Below are 13,883 nucleotides of genomic sequence, written 5' to 3' on the forward strand. Positions count from 1 at the left end.
ATCCACGTGTCATGGACCTCTCCTTGTCGGAGTTGCTGGGTACCGAGTACTGATCTTGATATTTCATCATGGCACGTCCGAGGACAATAGTGCAATCTACACGCACACCATGAAAGGAAATGCACTTTTTTTCTAGCTGTGCTTATTAAATTGTATTTTTATTAAATTTGTTCGTATCGTGGTGGCGCTCTTCGGGAAGGTATGCAACTCTTGGAATCCACGTAGGTCAAACAGAAAATCCCATCCGAGCTTGCAGTCCCTTTAACATCATTGTTACTCGCACTACAACACAGTCACGGTGCACATTCGACTGGCATGTTCACTTTTTGCTCATGTAACACATTCCCCCTTGTTTTATGAGCAAAGAGTATCAAGGGTAAAAAGAGCCCTCTTTCAGCCGTTCTACTATCGATTTGTGTTTGATAATTATAGCGTGCCCTCAGCAGCTATTTGGATATCGATGTGTAAGACATTTTACGTATTTTACCTAACATACTGAAAAACTGATTTCTAACAGATAACGTTGGCAGCTTAGAGGTTAGGAACTTATCAGACAAATGTACGGTGAAGCCGCGACCAAAAAATAAATTTTAACGAGTTAAAAGACATCTTCCTCTACTGCAAATTGCTTACACATAAATAGAATGCAAATGAAATATACAAAACCGATGACTTTTTTATCATAAAATCACAGACTCCAAAGAAATCTCCTGGAACAGTCAGCAAAAGGCACATTTCGAGGTTAAAAGCTGACTTCTACTCTTAATGGCAATTTCAAACTTTGGATTGGAGCGAAGTTGCAAAATGGACGCTTTCATACTTCATAGGCTGGTTTAACCAAGAAAGTTGATGAAATTTTGATTGTACTCGATGCTTATGTAGAAGCGATGAAAGCGGGGGAAGGTGTGGGTGTACATTGGAGATTACCGACTCATCCGGGAGAAAAGCATGTGCCGTCAGAGTGTGTACACTTGGCATCAAAGTTGCCACATCACTGGCTATCGTCGGGGAACGCCTTTTTTCTTTGCTTACTGATAAATGCAGCCCTGGTACTGATGATGAATGTGATGATAACATCACGTTTCGCGTATTTGAAACATCGAGTTTCTGGGCAAATAGAGCTTCACGACGAAGTTTCGCCTTGATGCTACGATATGGCCAGCGATACCGAAGTCGCTGGCAGTTGCGCTTGAGCGTGATTGGAGCCACACCGAGCAGTTTGGCCGCATCATCTTGACGATAATGTGAGTATTCTTGTAGTATTTGAATAGGAAAGTCAAACTTGCGTCGACTCTTGCGCACGGGAGAAATCTCAGCTTCCGTCTTGATTGCGGACGGCGAGGATAGTGGGGTCCAAGTCATTTCAAAGCGCGAAAGGACTGGAAGATTGCAAAGTGATAGAGGTGCTTTAAACAAGAGCTTGTTAGCGCATTAATGTCTGTACTAATTTCCATGGGCTCCGACAGGAGTTTGCAAGCGATGCGTTTGGTTGTGAAATTTTTGATGGTAGAGACAGAGGTCCATTGCAGTTCCATGCAATTGGAGCATTTGTGGGGACGGATCATTGATCTGTTAGCTCTGCATTCAACCTCGTTCTAAAATTTACCCAACACCATGATCTAGTGTTGTCTTGTGGTACATCGAACCTGTTACGCCAAAGGAAAACGATAGGGTTATCTGGTGGCTCACTAAGGCAGTCAGTCACTTTTAGGTGTCACTTTGTCCGTGATTGGCGAAAGAGTCTAGCATTTTCAGTAAGAAGTTAAGAGCGTGGTTACGTTGTCACCTCGATTCAACGAGGAGCACAAAAGCTACTTATTATTAATTTCAGGACCGCTACATTGGTCATCAATCTGCGTCTTAGTACCACGTGGGACCTGCTTTACTCAAATTGAGCTCTAGTTTTATTGAAGTCGAGAGCTTGAGTCATACGGCGTCATACAGATGCAGATCAGAAGTCTCATCTCAAAATAGAGCCCAAATTGTTTTAAATTTATCTCTTTTCTGATCATGAAGAGCAAGCATCAGCTTTAATCAGTTGAAAAGCTTTAGCATGGCTGTCTTGCGACGCAATCTTGGCCAAGCATCCGATTCAGGTCGAGGGCGCAGTGGCTCAACAATATGGGAAGATGAAGCTGATGAATATTGGAAGAAAATGGAACCAACGAAACAATGTCGACGACTTACCACCTATTTTGGAAGATTTGTGGCCATAGTGCTTATATGTGGGGGTGTCTTTTTTGGTGCTCGTGTAGCACTAGATCACGATAGTATCACTAGACTTAAAACCAGATTTATAGACGTTATTGCCGACGCCCAAAAAAACGTCTCAAATGCTAATGAAGCATTCACGACAACGTCAAAAAGCATGGAAGAGATCCAAGTGACGACAAAGTTGGAAGTTTCTTCCACTAAAATGGATCAAGAGATCTTGCGTGGAAGCTGCCGAGTGCGCGGAGTTCAATCCAGTTGGCATCAGGAAATGTGTAGAAAGCTTTGCACGCGGTAGGCTTTCAAGAGGCCTCTATATCATCTGACTGTTTATAAAGCTAATATTTGATTCTGGTGCCTTGATTAGTGACCCACATAACGCTGCATGTATGAATGGGTGCTCATATGGCTCTCTCACAATGACCAAGGTGGTGTGCGACAAGATGGAGGCAACAGAGGCCGCATCAGCCTCGCGTTGCCCAGACGGCGTCAGCTGCTTGGAAGCTTGTCGGGCCTACGATGATCAACTGCCTTTCCCAGATTTGCGTAATTCATGTGTCCGCGGCTGCTCCAATATTGTGCCCTCGGCTTGCGCTCGTTCATTACAGATTTACCGGGATCTTATTCAGAATATGCCTTAGCAATTTAGAGAAAATTATGATGCACAATTCGAATTGTTGGGTGTATTCGCCAGACCTGATTCTAGAGGCTTACTTTAAATCCTATTGTGATCATAGAATTGCGTTGGTCAAAGACATCGGAGCCCACACGATTGAGGTGGGATTTGTGATACATCGCGACTACAATTACCGAGTACAAATGAAGTGCTAACAGCGGTGATTCTCTCTTTTAATCATTTGGCTAAAATAGTGAGTTCTGTGATGGGACCCTAAAAAAGAGTATGTTTTCCATAGTCTGGTGTCATCACTTCGCTTCAATGTTCTCAGTCTCTGACCTACAGACAGTAGTAGTGAGACCTCCATCTCCTCCCGTCAATGATTAGCAAGATATGCAGCACTCGATAGCTCATTCTACAACTTGCCTACTGCTTCCTATTTCTTCAATAATGAAGACTCTTTCTATTCGCGGTACAAAATCTAGAAAAGCTCGCAAGAGTCGTCGTGTCTATGACTTTGACTTTAACTTCCTCTCGCGCTACTTTCACATGCCACAGAAGGAAGCAGCAGCAGTACTAAATGTCTCTGTTATCACGATTAAACGCAACTGCAAGCACTATGGCTTCAAGTGGCCCTACCGAGCTAACAAGTACAAAAGCCGCTCTGAAGTAGTGCTTTCCGAAAAGGCCAGAGCCTTCCACGAGTTGCCACTCGAGTGTATGAAGAAACAGAATGATACGGAGTTGCAGCAGTCAAGCGAATGTGATACCGACACGGAGAGCAACGAGGATGACGACGTGACTACGAATTATTGTGAAATTCTCTTTATGCTCAAAGCTTCGCAGTAATTGTATTTGTATGTTAAGTAGTGACAGAGTTGTGTGTACTTTTTATCAAATCCAGATACTATTTATTATATGATTTCGTTATTAAACATTAAACCAAGTGTTAAACTTGATTCCCGCCACAGATGCAGGCACCACAATCTGCACTACCTCTAAAGAGTCAGTAAAGATTTTCTTCACGAGATTCGTGGTAAACAGCAGTTCTGCTAACTCTTTTATATCTAGAGCATCCAACTCATAACAATGAGATCTTTGATTCCTAGCGAATTCATAAAACCTTTCGCAGGTTCTACCACGACTTATTTTCGAATTTGACATCATCATCGAACCACGTTGCTCATAACATACCAATGCCAAACTACTTTGTCATTGATGCCCGTTTCAGCTTTAGCTCTGAGCTAGACAATTCCCTTTCGACTTCTCATCAAGACTTCGAAGCTCAACAACCAAGAACCAAGTCTGCTTGGAGAAAACTATCTCGAACACGCAGTGGTTCAATCTCAATCGAGTCTTTCAATACTGTTCCAGTATCTCCAGTAAATCGATTTGCTCATTCTATGGGTATCGAACGCACAAAATACAAACCCAAAAGTATCTGGAGGCGTTATACTCCGCCAGCAACGTCAACTAGTGTCCATGGTTATCAAAAAGATGATCCATCGAGTTTATCATATGCAGCAAAGTCGAATCGACGAAGTGCATGGCGTCGATTTACAGAGAATGTGGACAAGTGTCTTTACCGCATGATGAGCAAGTTTTACAAATAAGGTCGATGTCTTGAAGTCAATTACAAAAATGTTTATAAAATCATAGTAGCATTAATATTTAGACTACTAATACTGAGTGTAAACATATTACTATTTTCAAAGTCAGCTACACGACTCTTCTCGTCACACTCCTATGCGTTCCATCTCAGGAATACGAGAGACACTACGACAAAAAAGTACTTGAGCTGCAACTTCAATGTCAAGCCGTGCTTTCTTTTCTCGCATTAATTGTCCATAACTCGTAAAAGCTTCTTGAAATGGAGTAGAAACGGCACTGATACTAAGATATTTTTTTGCCAAACGAGCAAGAGACGGAAAAAGACGCTGATATCTACTCCACCATTCAAGCGGATCATGCTCACTTTCATTCGTGGCTGGCACCGGTGGAGAGTCCAAATATTGTTGTACCTGAATTTTGACTCTTTCCAGCTCGCTAGCAGGCTCTTCGAAGGGAAAAAAATCATGAAGCAAAGTCACTGCTTTTTTAGCAAGCGAGCCACTTGATCGAGTAGCATTCTTTGCTCCTTGATGTTGTTTATCTGGGTCAAATATGTCGTCAGTAGTTGCAGCTGGCTGTACAAGCTCAATGTCGCTCTTGTCACTCACACCAAGGAGCGAATAAACTGCTTTGACTAATCCATCCTTCTCTGAACTTGGTAAAAATGCCAGCGACTTAAAACGAGGATCCAAGAGACACGACAAATACGGCGATGATGGAGCTTCGCCTGACAAACACAAGTTCATTTGCAGACTATGAATAATTGTGTGTCGAACTGTTGCGACGAGAGGATCTGAGACCCACGCCGCAGCATCTGTCAAGTGCTTTTTCAACGAGTGCAAAAGGGGATAAATGATCGACAAGCCGGGATATGTTTGCGGTGACACGTGCACTAAGCCTTCAATCGGTTCTAGTAATCGAGCAAGCTGCTTTAAGGATGTCCACTCTTCAGATGACAGCTCACAACAACTAAATCGAAGTTGCATGGGTCTGCGTGCAGGATTAATGTCACTATCAAGTTCCATCTTATACCGCTGTAACATTGACTCCAACTCAACAACTCGACACATCATTTGTGCAGTTGAATTCCAACGGTTGTCAAAGTCACAAATCACAGGCAACGATTCGCCATTGTTTCCATGAGTGGCATGAGTGGTCGAATTAGAAGTTGCATTCATTGTCGAATCCTCATCCACACCTTCTTTGACATTGTCAAGTTCATCGCCAAGCGTTGTGTGATCATTTTCATTCAGACTCACACTAACTCCATCAGCAGTGGCTGCCATCGATTTTTGAGACGAAGCAGTAGAAGCAGAATCTTCTTCGCCCATACTGCGCTGCAAAGCGAGAAAAATTTGGTACTCGGATGGATTTTGAATAAAGAAGGACACGTAATTTCGACATCGACGGGTCAACTCAGCGCACTGTTTCATACCACTGGACATAGCTGCTTCAATCTCTTCAACAAAGCAACTAACGACAGCTATACCAGGATATTCACTATGAATGGCGCTTGCCTCTACCTTAGCTTCATCTTGAGCTTGTGTGACGGTTCCCCGACTATCGCAATCATCATTTTGGAGCGTATTCGTCGTTGAAGCAAGGGGACGCATTGTAAGCGCTGCTACTTTTGACGCTGGAATTTCCCATTTATCCAGAACATCTCGAAGCAACGCGATTGTATTGACACGCTCATCCAATGGCAGTACATATACTTCTAAGACACAGTCACGACGTCGAAAGCCACGAGAAATCCAATGACCACTTACTGTGAGCACGTTTTGTCCAAACACAGAAGTCCAATTGTTTAGTGAAAGACTCAAGACTTCGACATCTGCCATCACTTCTTTCAAAATTTCACGTTGGGAATAATATAAATTTGCCAAAGCTAATTTAATTGTTTCTTCAGAAGGCAGTTTGGGACTAAATCCATTCATTCCAAATCCACTTGATCCTCCGTATCCAAAATTGAGACTTGACGTCGGCCATTCTGTCGAGCCTCCAAACAGCAACATACTTAACTCTGTTCCCATCTGTGTGACATTTAATGGTTCATATTGAGCAATCAAATACTTTAACAATCGGTGTGTCAAGATCTTCTGATTTGCTGTGTTCAACGTCGTTCCTGTGCTATTAATCGCTAGATTAGTCGTCCCATTTGTACTGGAGCCATGTCGTCGGCCACGTACTCCATTTGATGCTGTTGTTGGGAGTGTCGTGTAATCAAATAATCGTTGATCTAGTCCCACACCCATTTCAATAGCTGCGTCCGAGAGCTCAAATCCCGCAGAAAATTGTAGTGTACTCGACGTTGCAGTATTGGACCCTGGCATTGTCACAAATCCTGAAGGATCGAATTCTGTTCCAGTCCCAGTCAATGCAGTCGTTCCAATAGCTGTTTGTTCTATTGGATCATGCTTCCGTTTCTTATTCACGATGCCTGCATTTACTGCTCGTCTTCTAGCTGTACGAAGCTCAAGCAATTGGTGTCTTTGCTTTCCAATTGAATCACCAGCATACAAATTCTCCTGTATCACTGTCGTATCTAAAAGGCTTGTACCTCCTGAAGATGCTACAGAAGAACTAAATGCTGTCGTCGCTGCAGGAGACGCAATAGATTGAAAAGAACGACGATGAACTCCTCGAGGAAATTCATAGTCTGCTGCACACTTACCAGGCGCATACTTTTGATGTTTTTTCCTCAAGTGTCGATTCATAGTGCTAGTGCCTCCGGAGTACGCAAATCGTGTTGTCTGAGCAGGACAAAGCGTGCATATCACATACTTACCACTTGCATCCTTTACGAAATAGTCCCATATAAAGCTGGGCAACACCATGGCTGCCTCGGCTTTGCCACGCCCACGTCCGCGGCGACGATCCGTAGAAGCAGAGGCCACATCGACACATTCGGAAGCCTTGGACTGATCGTCTACGTCGGGCGGTTCGAGGATCAGCTCGGTGTCCATTCGTTGACCGAAATTGCCTAGAGAATGTATGAGTTTACGGTCCATACCGGGCTTTGCATTATTGACCAATTATGTGGATATTTAAACTATAATTGAATATCACTTGGCATTACTAAAACAAAGCGCCCAAATAGAATTTCAGGGGTCGACTCTTCTGTTTTACGCAATACCAATTAACATACTTTTTAGGGAGATTCGTGCCATGTTGGCATAATCTGCGCCATAATTGCGCAAGTAGGAAGCAATTTTCGTAATTCCTTTTAATTTACTGGTGCTGAGCTACCTTGGATTGACTTGATCCTTGCGGAATCTGCCCAAACACCATGATCCAAATGATCCGTACCAAAGATAGATGTTTGTCAGCGAATGAGACAATTTTCTACGATGGCGAAAAGCTAAATGCTGGGTCGGAGCCCTTGAGTACCTTGACGTGCTAGACTTCCACTAGTATAGAGGGCAGATCGAGCGTCATAACGTCGCTTCGTGAGCACTTGCTTAATCTACAAATCACCACACCTTGAAAAATCGCCTATGCTTATGGCAGTAGCGGCTGGAGAAACCGTAAACTCCATGATGTATGAAGCTTAATTACTTGAAGCTGGTGATAGTGACGAACAATATCGTACTCAGATCGCGCACTGGGTCAGAAATACACACCGTCCTACTCATCTAAAGGCATAACTAGCCAGCTTGAAGGTCCACTAGCGTTAAATCAAGCTTGACGTTGAAACGAGCATAGTACGACGCGGACGTTGAGGTCAAAATCTGTTTACTTCAACTTTTTGCATTTTACAGACCAGCTTGTCTCTGTGCCAGCATCCGACCAAGTATCACGATCATCGCAATGTATGTTCCCACTTACCAGTTGGAAACTCGCAGCGACAGGCGACCCAGCCTCTAATCAAGGAAGGAAGATAATGATCAAGTACGATCGTATACGGGGACAGCACATCGACAATCTTGCCAAAGTAGGACCTCAAACCAACAACCAGTTTCCCAAATGAGGGCATCTCATTCACTATTTTAGATAGTGGTAGTAGCCCTGTTTAGCCGTTGGCCTACCAAACGCTCTAATTTTCGCTCATTGAGCGGTGAAGGCGGAAATTGACCTTCTCGCGACTGGCTCTCGAAACCTCACTCGGCTGTAGCGGCACGTCGACTTCCTTTGCGAGTCTTGGCATGATTCCCAAAACAAGATGTGCCAGGTATCATATTCATTCTCTGATTTCCACCATCACACTCTCAGCGGCTCAGAATCCCGCTGTATATTTGAAGCATAAGTGTTTTAGCTACAGAAATTGTAAAGTCAATGATCTGCCGACAACATAGCTCTTCACGCCTGGCTGACTTTCAAGGTCGGTCTCGAGGTATGGCTTCTTTGAGCCCACAGTTAGAAAAAGATGTGTTGATATTCTTTTTTGGATTTGAAGACTATATCTCAATACATTCGATTCTACGATTGTGAACGGTAGGAAAGCTACATACAATATTTGTGTGTGTTTCGGTTGCTTTTGCATATAAGGCGTCGCGCATCCTGTGCATGACGCTTGATTTTAATAAGACAAATCGATGATTTTGCTACGAAGAGTAGCTGATATGATCTCATCAAGTATATTTATTCGACCACCCCTCCCCCACTTAGACCGCAACCACTTTGTAGCGGTGTCAAAAGCCCGGCGATTCTTAACCCCGTCAGTCCAAATGGGGTAACGCCTGCAGACGACGAACTGCGTTATTCAAAGCAAACATAATATGTGAGAGAAAGTGGCTCTAGCACCGCGGTCTCTTCACGCAAGTGTTTTAAATGATATGCTTCACCACGTGTCGTCTAAACATCTGTTTGCAAAATGCTAGTGGTGTACCAATATTCAACTTCGGCAAAACACGTTATCGAGGAGTAACCTGGTAATACCTCCGGTCATACTGTTGTTTACAACAGCGAGACGAGTCAACGCGCTCAGGGGGTTCACAAGCCACAAAGCCAAAACGACAATTAAAGCCCAGGCTGATGAGCTGTCAACACTGTATCGGAACTGACAGAGCGGCCAAAGATGCCATCATTCGCGGCAAAAGATTAATTTAATAACATATTTTGCACATTTGCGCCGACCCATTTATACATGTCGTGCCGCCAACACATAGCGCTTGCCGATCTATGTGGATTTTCTCTTATAAGGTACCGGCTATCGAAAGGAGTATTTCCAGCGGGGCTGCGGTAGCTCTTTGCTTTGAGGAAGCTTACTTAAGGGCGCCGACCTTCGCTCTATACTAGAACCAGTACGAATGTAGAGGATCACAATCAGCTTACCCAAAACCTTAACCAAAGGCAAATGTACTCTTCCGTTTAGAAATGGAGTTGTATTAATCTGTTTTATTCGCGGCAGAGCCGCCTATATCTATAATGTAGGTTTTTATAGAAATATCGTAAAACCTTATTAATATGTATAACAACTGGTAGTCCCGTCACGTAGTGGCTTCTTGTTACGATGTAGCCACACCATTGTGCGATAACACCGACTTGTAGAATTCACATCTTTGAACGGTCACACCATCTTGTGTGACCCACCGTTTCATACCAAGGTACGTGTAAATCCGTTTCACGAACTCCCCGCTGTAAAGATTACGACGCCCTCGATCAGGGAGCAGAGCCAGTAAGCGCAAGACAAACGTCGACAGTTATCTTCACATTGTGATTACTGATTTACACCGTCTATAGTCGCTTGCCCCGCTGGGCCACAACTCTTAAACATCTATGCGCGCTAACCTTCCTCTTATACTGAAAGCAAAACGGGCGTCCAAAGTCGCTCCACGTAGCATTTTCTCAATGCATATCTTAAGGAGCACTGCCTACAGTAGCGATTAAGAGAAACCTTCCTGATGTATGTACTTTATAACCTCAAGCTGACAGTAGTGAGAATGCTATCGTACTCAGTTTGCATGCTATGTAAAGAAAAAGCGCGCCGTCCCACCCGCTTGAAGGTTTGACAAGTCGGCTTCAGTGAAGGGGAAGTCTTGCTAGCGTCAGCTCATTCTTGATATTGCAAGGTACAAAGCATGATACGGACGTCGAGATAAAAACGCATTATAGCCCTGATTTGCTATTACACACCCGCTCGTCTCCATGAGACAGATGTTTCAGCTACAGACCAAACATAATACTCATCACAATGTTGACACCCATATATGAGTAGGAAGCGACACGCAACCGTGTCTCTTCTCATAGAGAAATGAAGCCAAGGATATGCACGTTCGTAATCGGTCAAAGGTATAAGGTAGTCTTGCCGAAATGGGACTCCAAATTCACACATTTCCCAAAATGTATTCCTTATGATTCACCATATAATGATAATTTCAATGGTATCACCACCATCTCGCCACGCGCTTTATATACAAGTCGACTACCCAGCGAGTAATGCAATCGTATCGCTTTTTCGGCTGTAGCGACACATCGGCTCTCGTTTTAAAAAATGATAACAATTTTATTTTTGAACTTTAATTTATATATGTTTACATTGATCGTCTTGGTTTGTTTCCAGAGATAGATGAGCTAGATCTTGAATTCTTTTTTGGGCTTCGCCATTGCACAGCCCGGCTTGGGGCAGCAGCCCAGAATGGCGTAGCTGTTTTGAAGCGTAGGTTGGCTCAGCTACAGGGGGATGGTAGGGGCACTGCTCTGTCGACAAAGAAGCTTTCCACGTTTGAATGGCTTGTAAAATCAAAATTGTGAGATTGCCTCAGGAAGCCAGCGCAAAACACAAGATGTGTTTGCGCTCTATTTTAAGCTTAACGATTATCACTCAATCCCTTCTTAGCTCCGATTGTATATTGTCCAATGAGCGCGGTCGCAACTTGGTCTTGAAGATCTTAGATTCTGCACATGGTAGGTGTTTCGCCTGTCTCTGGCATCGGCATGTTGCATATCCTGGCACTCAGCAATAACGTCGCACCCTACGCATGACGCTCAATTCCATCGCGAGAATAGCATAAGTTGATACGAAATGTTGCCGGGCTGATATCAACAATTCAGTTTTATCGAGCGCTCCTCCACCCTCTGAGACCGGAGCCACGTTGTAGCGGTGTCAAAAGGATCCGACAGTTTACTAAGCTTTCCACGCAAAACAGGGCAAAGCTTGTAAAGGTATGTTCTGCATTAGTCACCGCAAGATAAATGTGCGAGATTGACTCGCCTCAGAGCCACGATTTCTACATGCAAATGGTTTAGAGTAAAATCATCTATTTATGGACAGTCTGTGGCTGACGTATCCAATCTAGCGCTGAGCACCTTGAAAGATGTTACTTAATCTATCGTTATAAAGCCCGGATCTCTATCCGATACGATGCCTTTCGGTTAGCTGTGTGGTCAGAATACTTCGTCGTGGAAACTATAGCTGACCCTCATTGGTTACAGTTCTGCCGACAGCAGCGAGATGTAACTAGACGATTAAGCTTAACCGGGTCCTAAGACCATCCCTGTTGGCAAAACCAGCCTCGGGGTAATCGTTGCGGTGAAAGGTGGATTTCTGTCTCATATCTTCAGTTGATATCGAGGGCACGGAATGCCGCCGATCATGGTCTTCGCGGCATTAACGCTCGATAAATCGGTGTTTGTTCCAAAAATCGTGGCACTATATAGCTTATCAAACATATACAATCCATCATTTGCCATTAGCATTTCTGACACAAAAAGCGAATGCCAAATGAGTAAATCCACTCTCTCTCTCACCAGACAAGCATTGCATTTTGCACATCGGAAGCGTCAATGACGTCAGATTATTCTAATGATGAAAGCCACTGTCGTGTGAGGCAATATTGGGTTGAAAATCAAGTCAAATCATGACACGCACTCGCTTATCTCGACGGTAAAAGTTGAGGTGGATGTTTCAGCGCCATATCGTGACATCCCTTTATAATTGAGTCGATATGTAAGATCCCTGAGATTTGCTGTCCAACACCTACTTAGCAAGTGTTCTCTATGGGGCAGATACACCCATTACAGACGAGTTCGACCCTCTTTTCGATACCAAACATGCAATTTCGGAGACCGCCTCATCTTACAAGTACTTGCGCATATCCCGTTGAGATCACTCCCTAAGAGCCTCTACCGAAGGTAATGATGGAAAATGTATAAACCCTAGTACTATCCCGGACACAATTGGCTAATCTTTCCCGTCATTATCCCGTGGAGCTTCATTACCGACAGTGGGTTCGTCACACGGCAGTGCTGACCGAGCATTGCCGTTTCTTTATGACAAGACTATTCACCCATCTTTACTTCATAGTCTGACTTCGACTCGTGGCTTGCAGTCTCTCCTCAAAGCTATCGGCTCTGGCACGGAAGACTGCGATACCCATCCAATTTTACTCTTCACTGTGCTCTGAAATATAAGACAAACCTTTCATAGCTGCTCTCTAACACCCTGCCAAACGCACCCCGAGACTACTGCATACTGTCACTTCCGCCTTCCGCTCCATGCTGAGGCACATTGCTATCAACTTTGAAAGATTCTCATGTTAAACACGTATCCTATCGCAGCTTCATGTTAGCACCAAAAGCACTTCTAGCGTCTGGTGACTCACCAGAATCTTCCAGTCGACCCATGGAAAATGGCACAACGGTTTTGCCATATAAAGAATGAGATCGCATCTCAAATCCAACTTTTGAGACAAAAATCCACGCTGTTCAAGTATTGAAATATAACTTATGCGTAACATTATTTTTAAAAATTTTCAAAACGTACGGATATCGCTTCCGTATTTGGCACCTTTAATACCTCCACGTAGCTAGCGCAGTTTTTACTGTCGCATGTCATACTCGACGATAAGACGCTCCAGAATCGATCGGATTTCTTACAGTTTCACAAAGCTTGGGTCGTCGATCTCAACAACCAACAACCCCCCCCACCTCTCTCAAACAAGTTCGCACTATTTTGACGCCACAACCCCCCACAATGCAGTCGAAACGAGGTCATTATATATCAGTAGGCCGCCCTACGCCCACTATTCCCCTCGGATTGTTATTCAAACGATCCTTCCTGGAGGCCCCAAGCACCCTACCGTGTTGGGCGGCACAGACGGTGCCGATGTTTTGTAATAGCGCAGATGAAATATTACTGCAGAGCTGCTTAACAGCTAAGAGCCCTAACGCATGGTTCAGGTCCATCGCCTCTAATGTGCTCTTAGGGTCTCAATTTTTATTAATCTATACGGCCCTCACGGCATTAAAGTTGCACTTCATATTGAATGCGGAGGTAGGGTGAACGTGATAAGTCTCGGAGCGTATCGCAACCGTTTGGAGGCCCTTCATGATCATTGGGACCGTTATTTGTCTCCAATTGATAGTCAGACATCATAACGGAATGAATTAACACCCGGACATAGCATGCCAAATTTCGCCTCCTTTAGTGAATGGACAAATATTTTGAACGCACACAATTCGAAAGGCAAGGCGGTGCAATCATCGTGGGTGATTGGACCGCCTT

General features: G+C 44.0%; 4 protein-coding genes across 4 annotated transcripts; 2 read left to right on the top strand and 2 right to left on the bottom strand.

The window, feature by feature from the left end:
• Nucleotides 1-774: 774 nt before the first annotated feature.
• Nucleotides 775-1,362, bottom strand: PHALS_04326 (RWP-RK domain; the record flags this gene model as incomplete). Its single annotated transcript, XM_024718421.1, has 1 exon — nucleotides 775-1,362. The coding sequence occupies one exon, from the start codon at nucleotides 1,360-1,362 to the stop codon at nucleotides 775-777; it is 588 nt and encodes a 195-aa protein (XP_024583822.1).
• A 691-nt stretch (nucleotides 1,363-2,053) lies between these two features.
• Nucleotides 2,054-3,676, top strand: PHALS_04327 (RWP-RK domain; the record flags this gene model as incomplete). Its single annotated transcript, XM_024718422.1, has 4 exons — nucleotides 2,054-2,174; nucleotides 2,256-2,505; nucleotides 2,579-2,789; nucleotides 3,284-3,676. The coding sequence occupies 4 exons, from the start codon at nucleotides 2,054-2,056 to the stop codon at nucleotides 3,674-3,676; spliced, it is 975 nt and encodes a 324-aa protein (XP_024583823.1).
• Nucleotides 3,677-4,023: 347 nt separating this feature from the next.
• Nucleotides 4,024-4,440, top strand: PHALS_04328 (uncharacterized protein; the record flags this gene model as incomplete). The annotated part of the gene is made up of 1 exon (XM_024718424.1): nucleotides 4,024-4,440. The coding sequence occupies one exon, from the start codon at nucleotides 4,024-4,026 to the stop codon at nucleotides 4,438-4,440; it is 417 nt and encodes a 138-aa protein (XP_024583824.1).
• A 123-nt stretch (nucleotides 4,441-4,563) lies between these two features.
• On the bottom strand, nucleotides 4,564-7,449 carry PHALS_04329 (zinc finger bed domain-containing protein 1-like; the record flags this gene model as incomplete). The annotated part of the gene is made up of 1 exon (XM_024718425.1): nucleotides 4,564-7,449. The coding sequence occupies one exon, from the start codon at nucleotides 7,447-7,449 to the stop codon at nucleotides 4,564-4,566; it is 2,886 nt and encodes a 961-aa protein (XP_024583825.1).
• Nucleotides 7,450-13,883: the final 6,434 nt, after the last annotated feature.

Source organism: Plasmopara halstedii, assembly GCF_900000015.1.
Source record: "Plasmopara halstedii genome assembly, contig: Scaffold_2592, whole genome shotgun sequence".
NCBI classification, from domain to species: Eukaryota; Oomycota; class Peronosporomycetes; order Peronosporales; family Peronosporaceae; genus Plasmopara; species Plasmopara halstedii.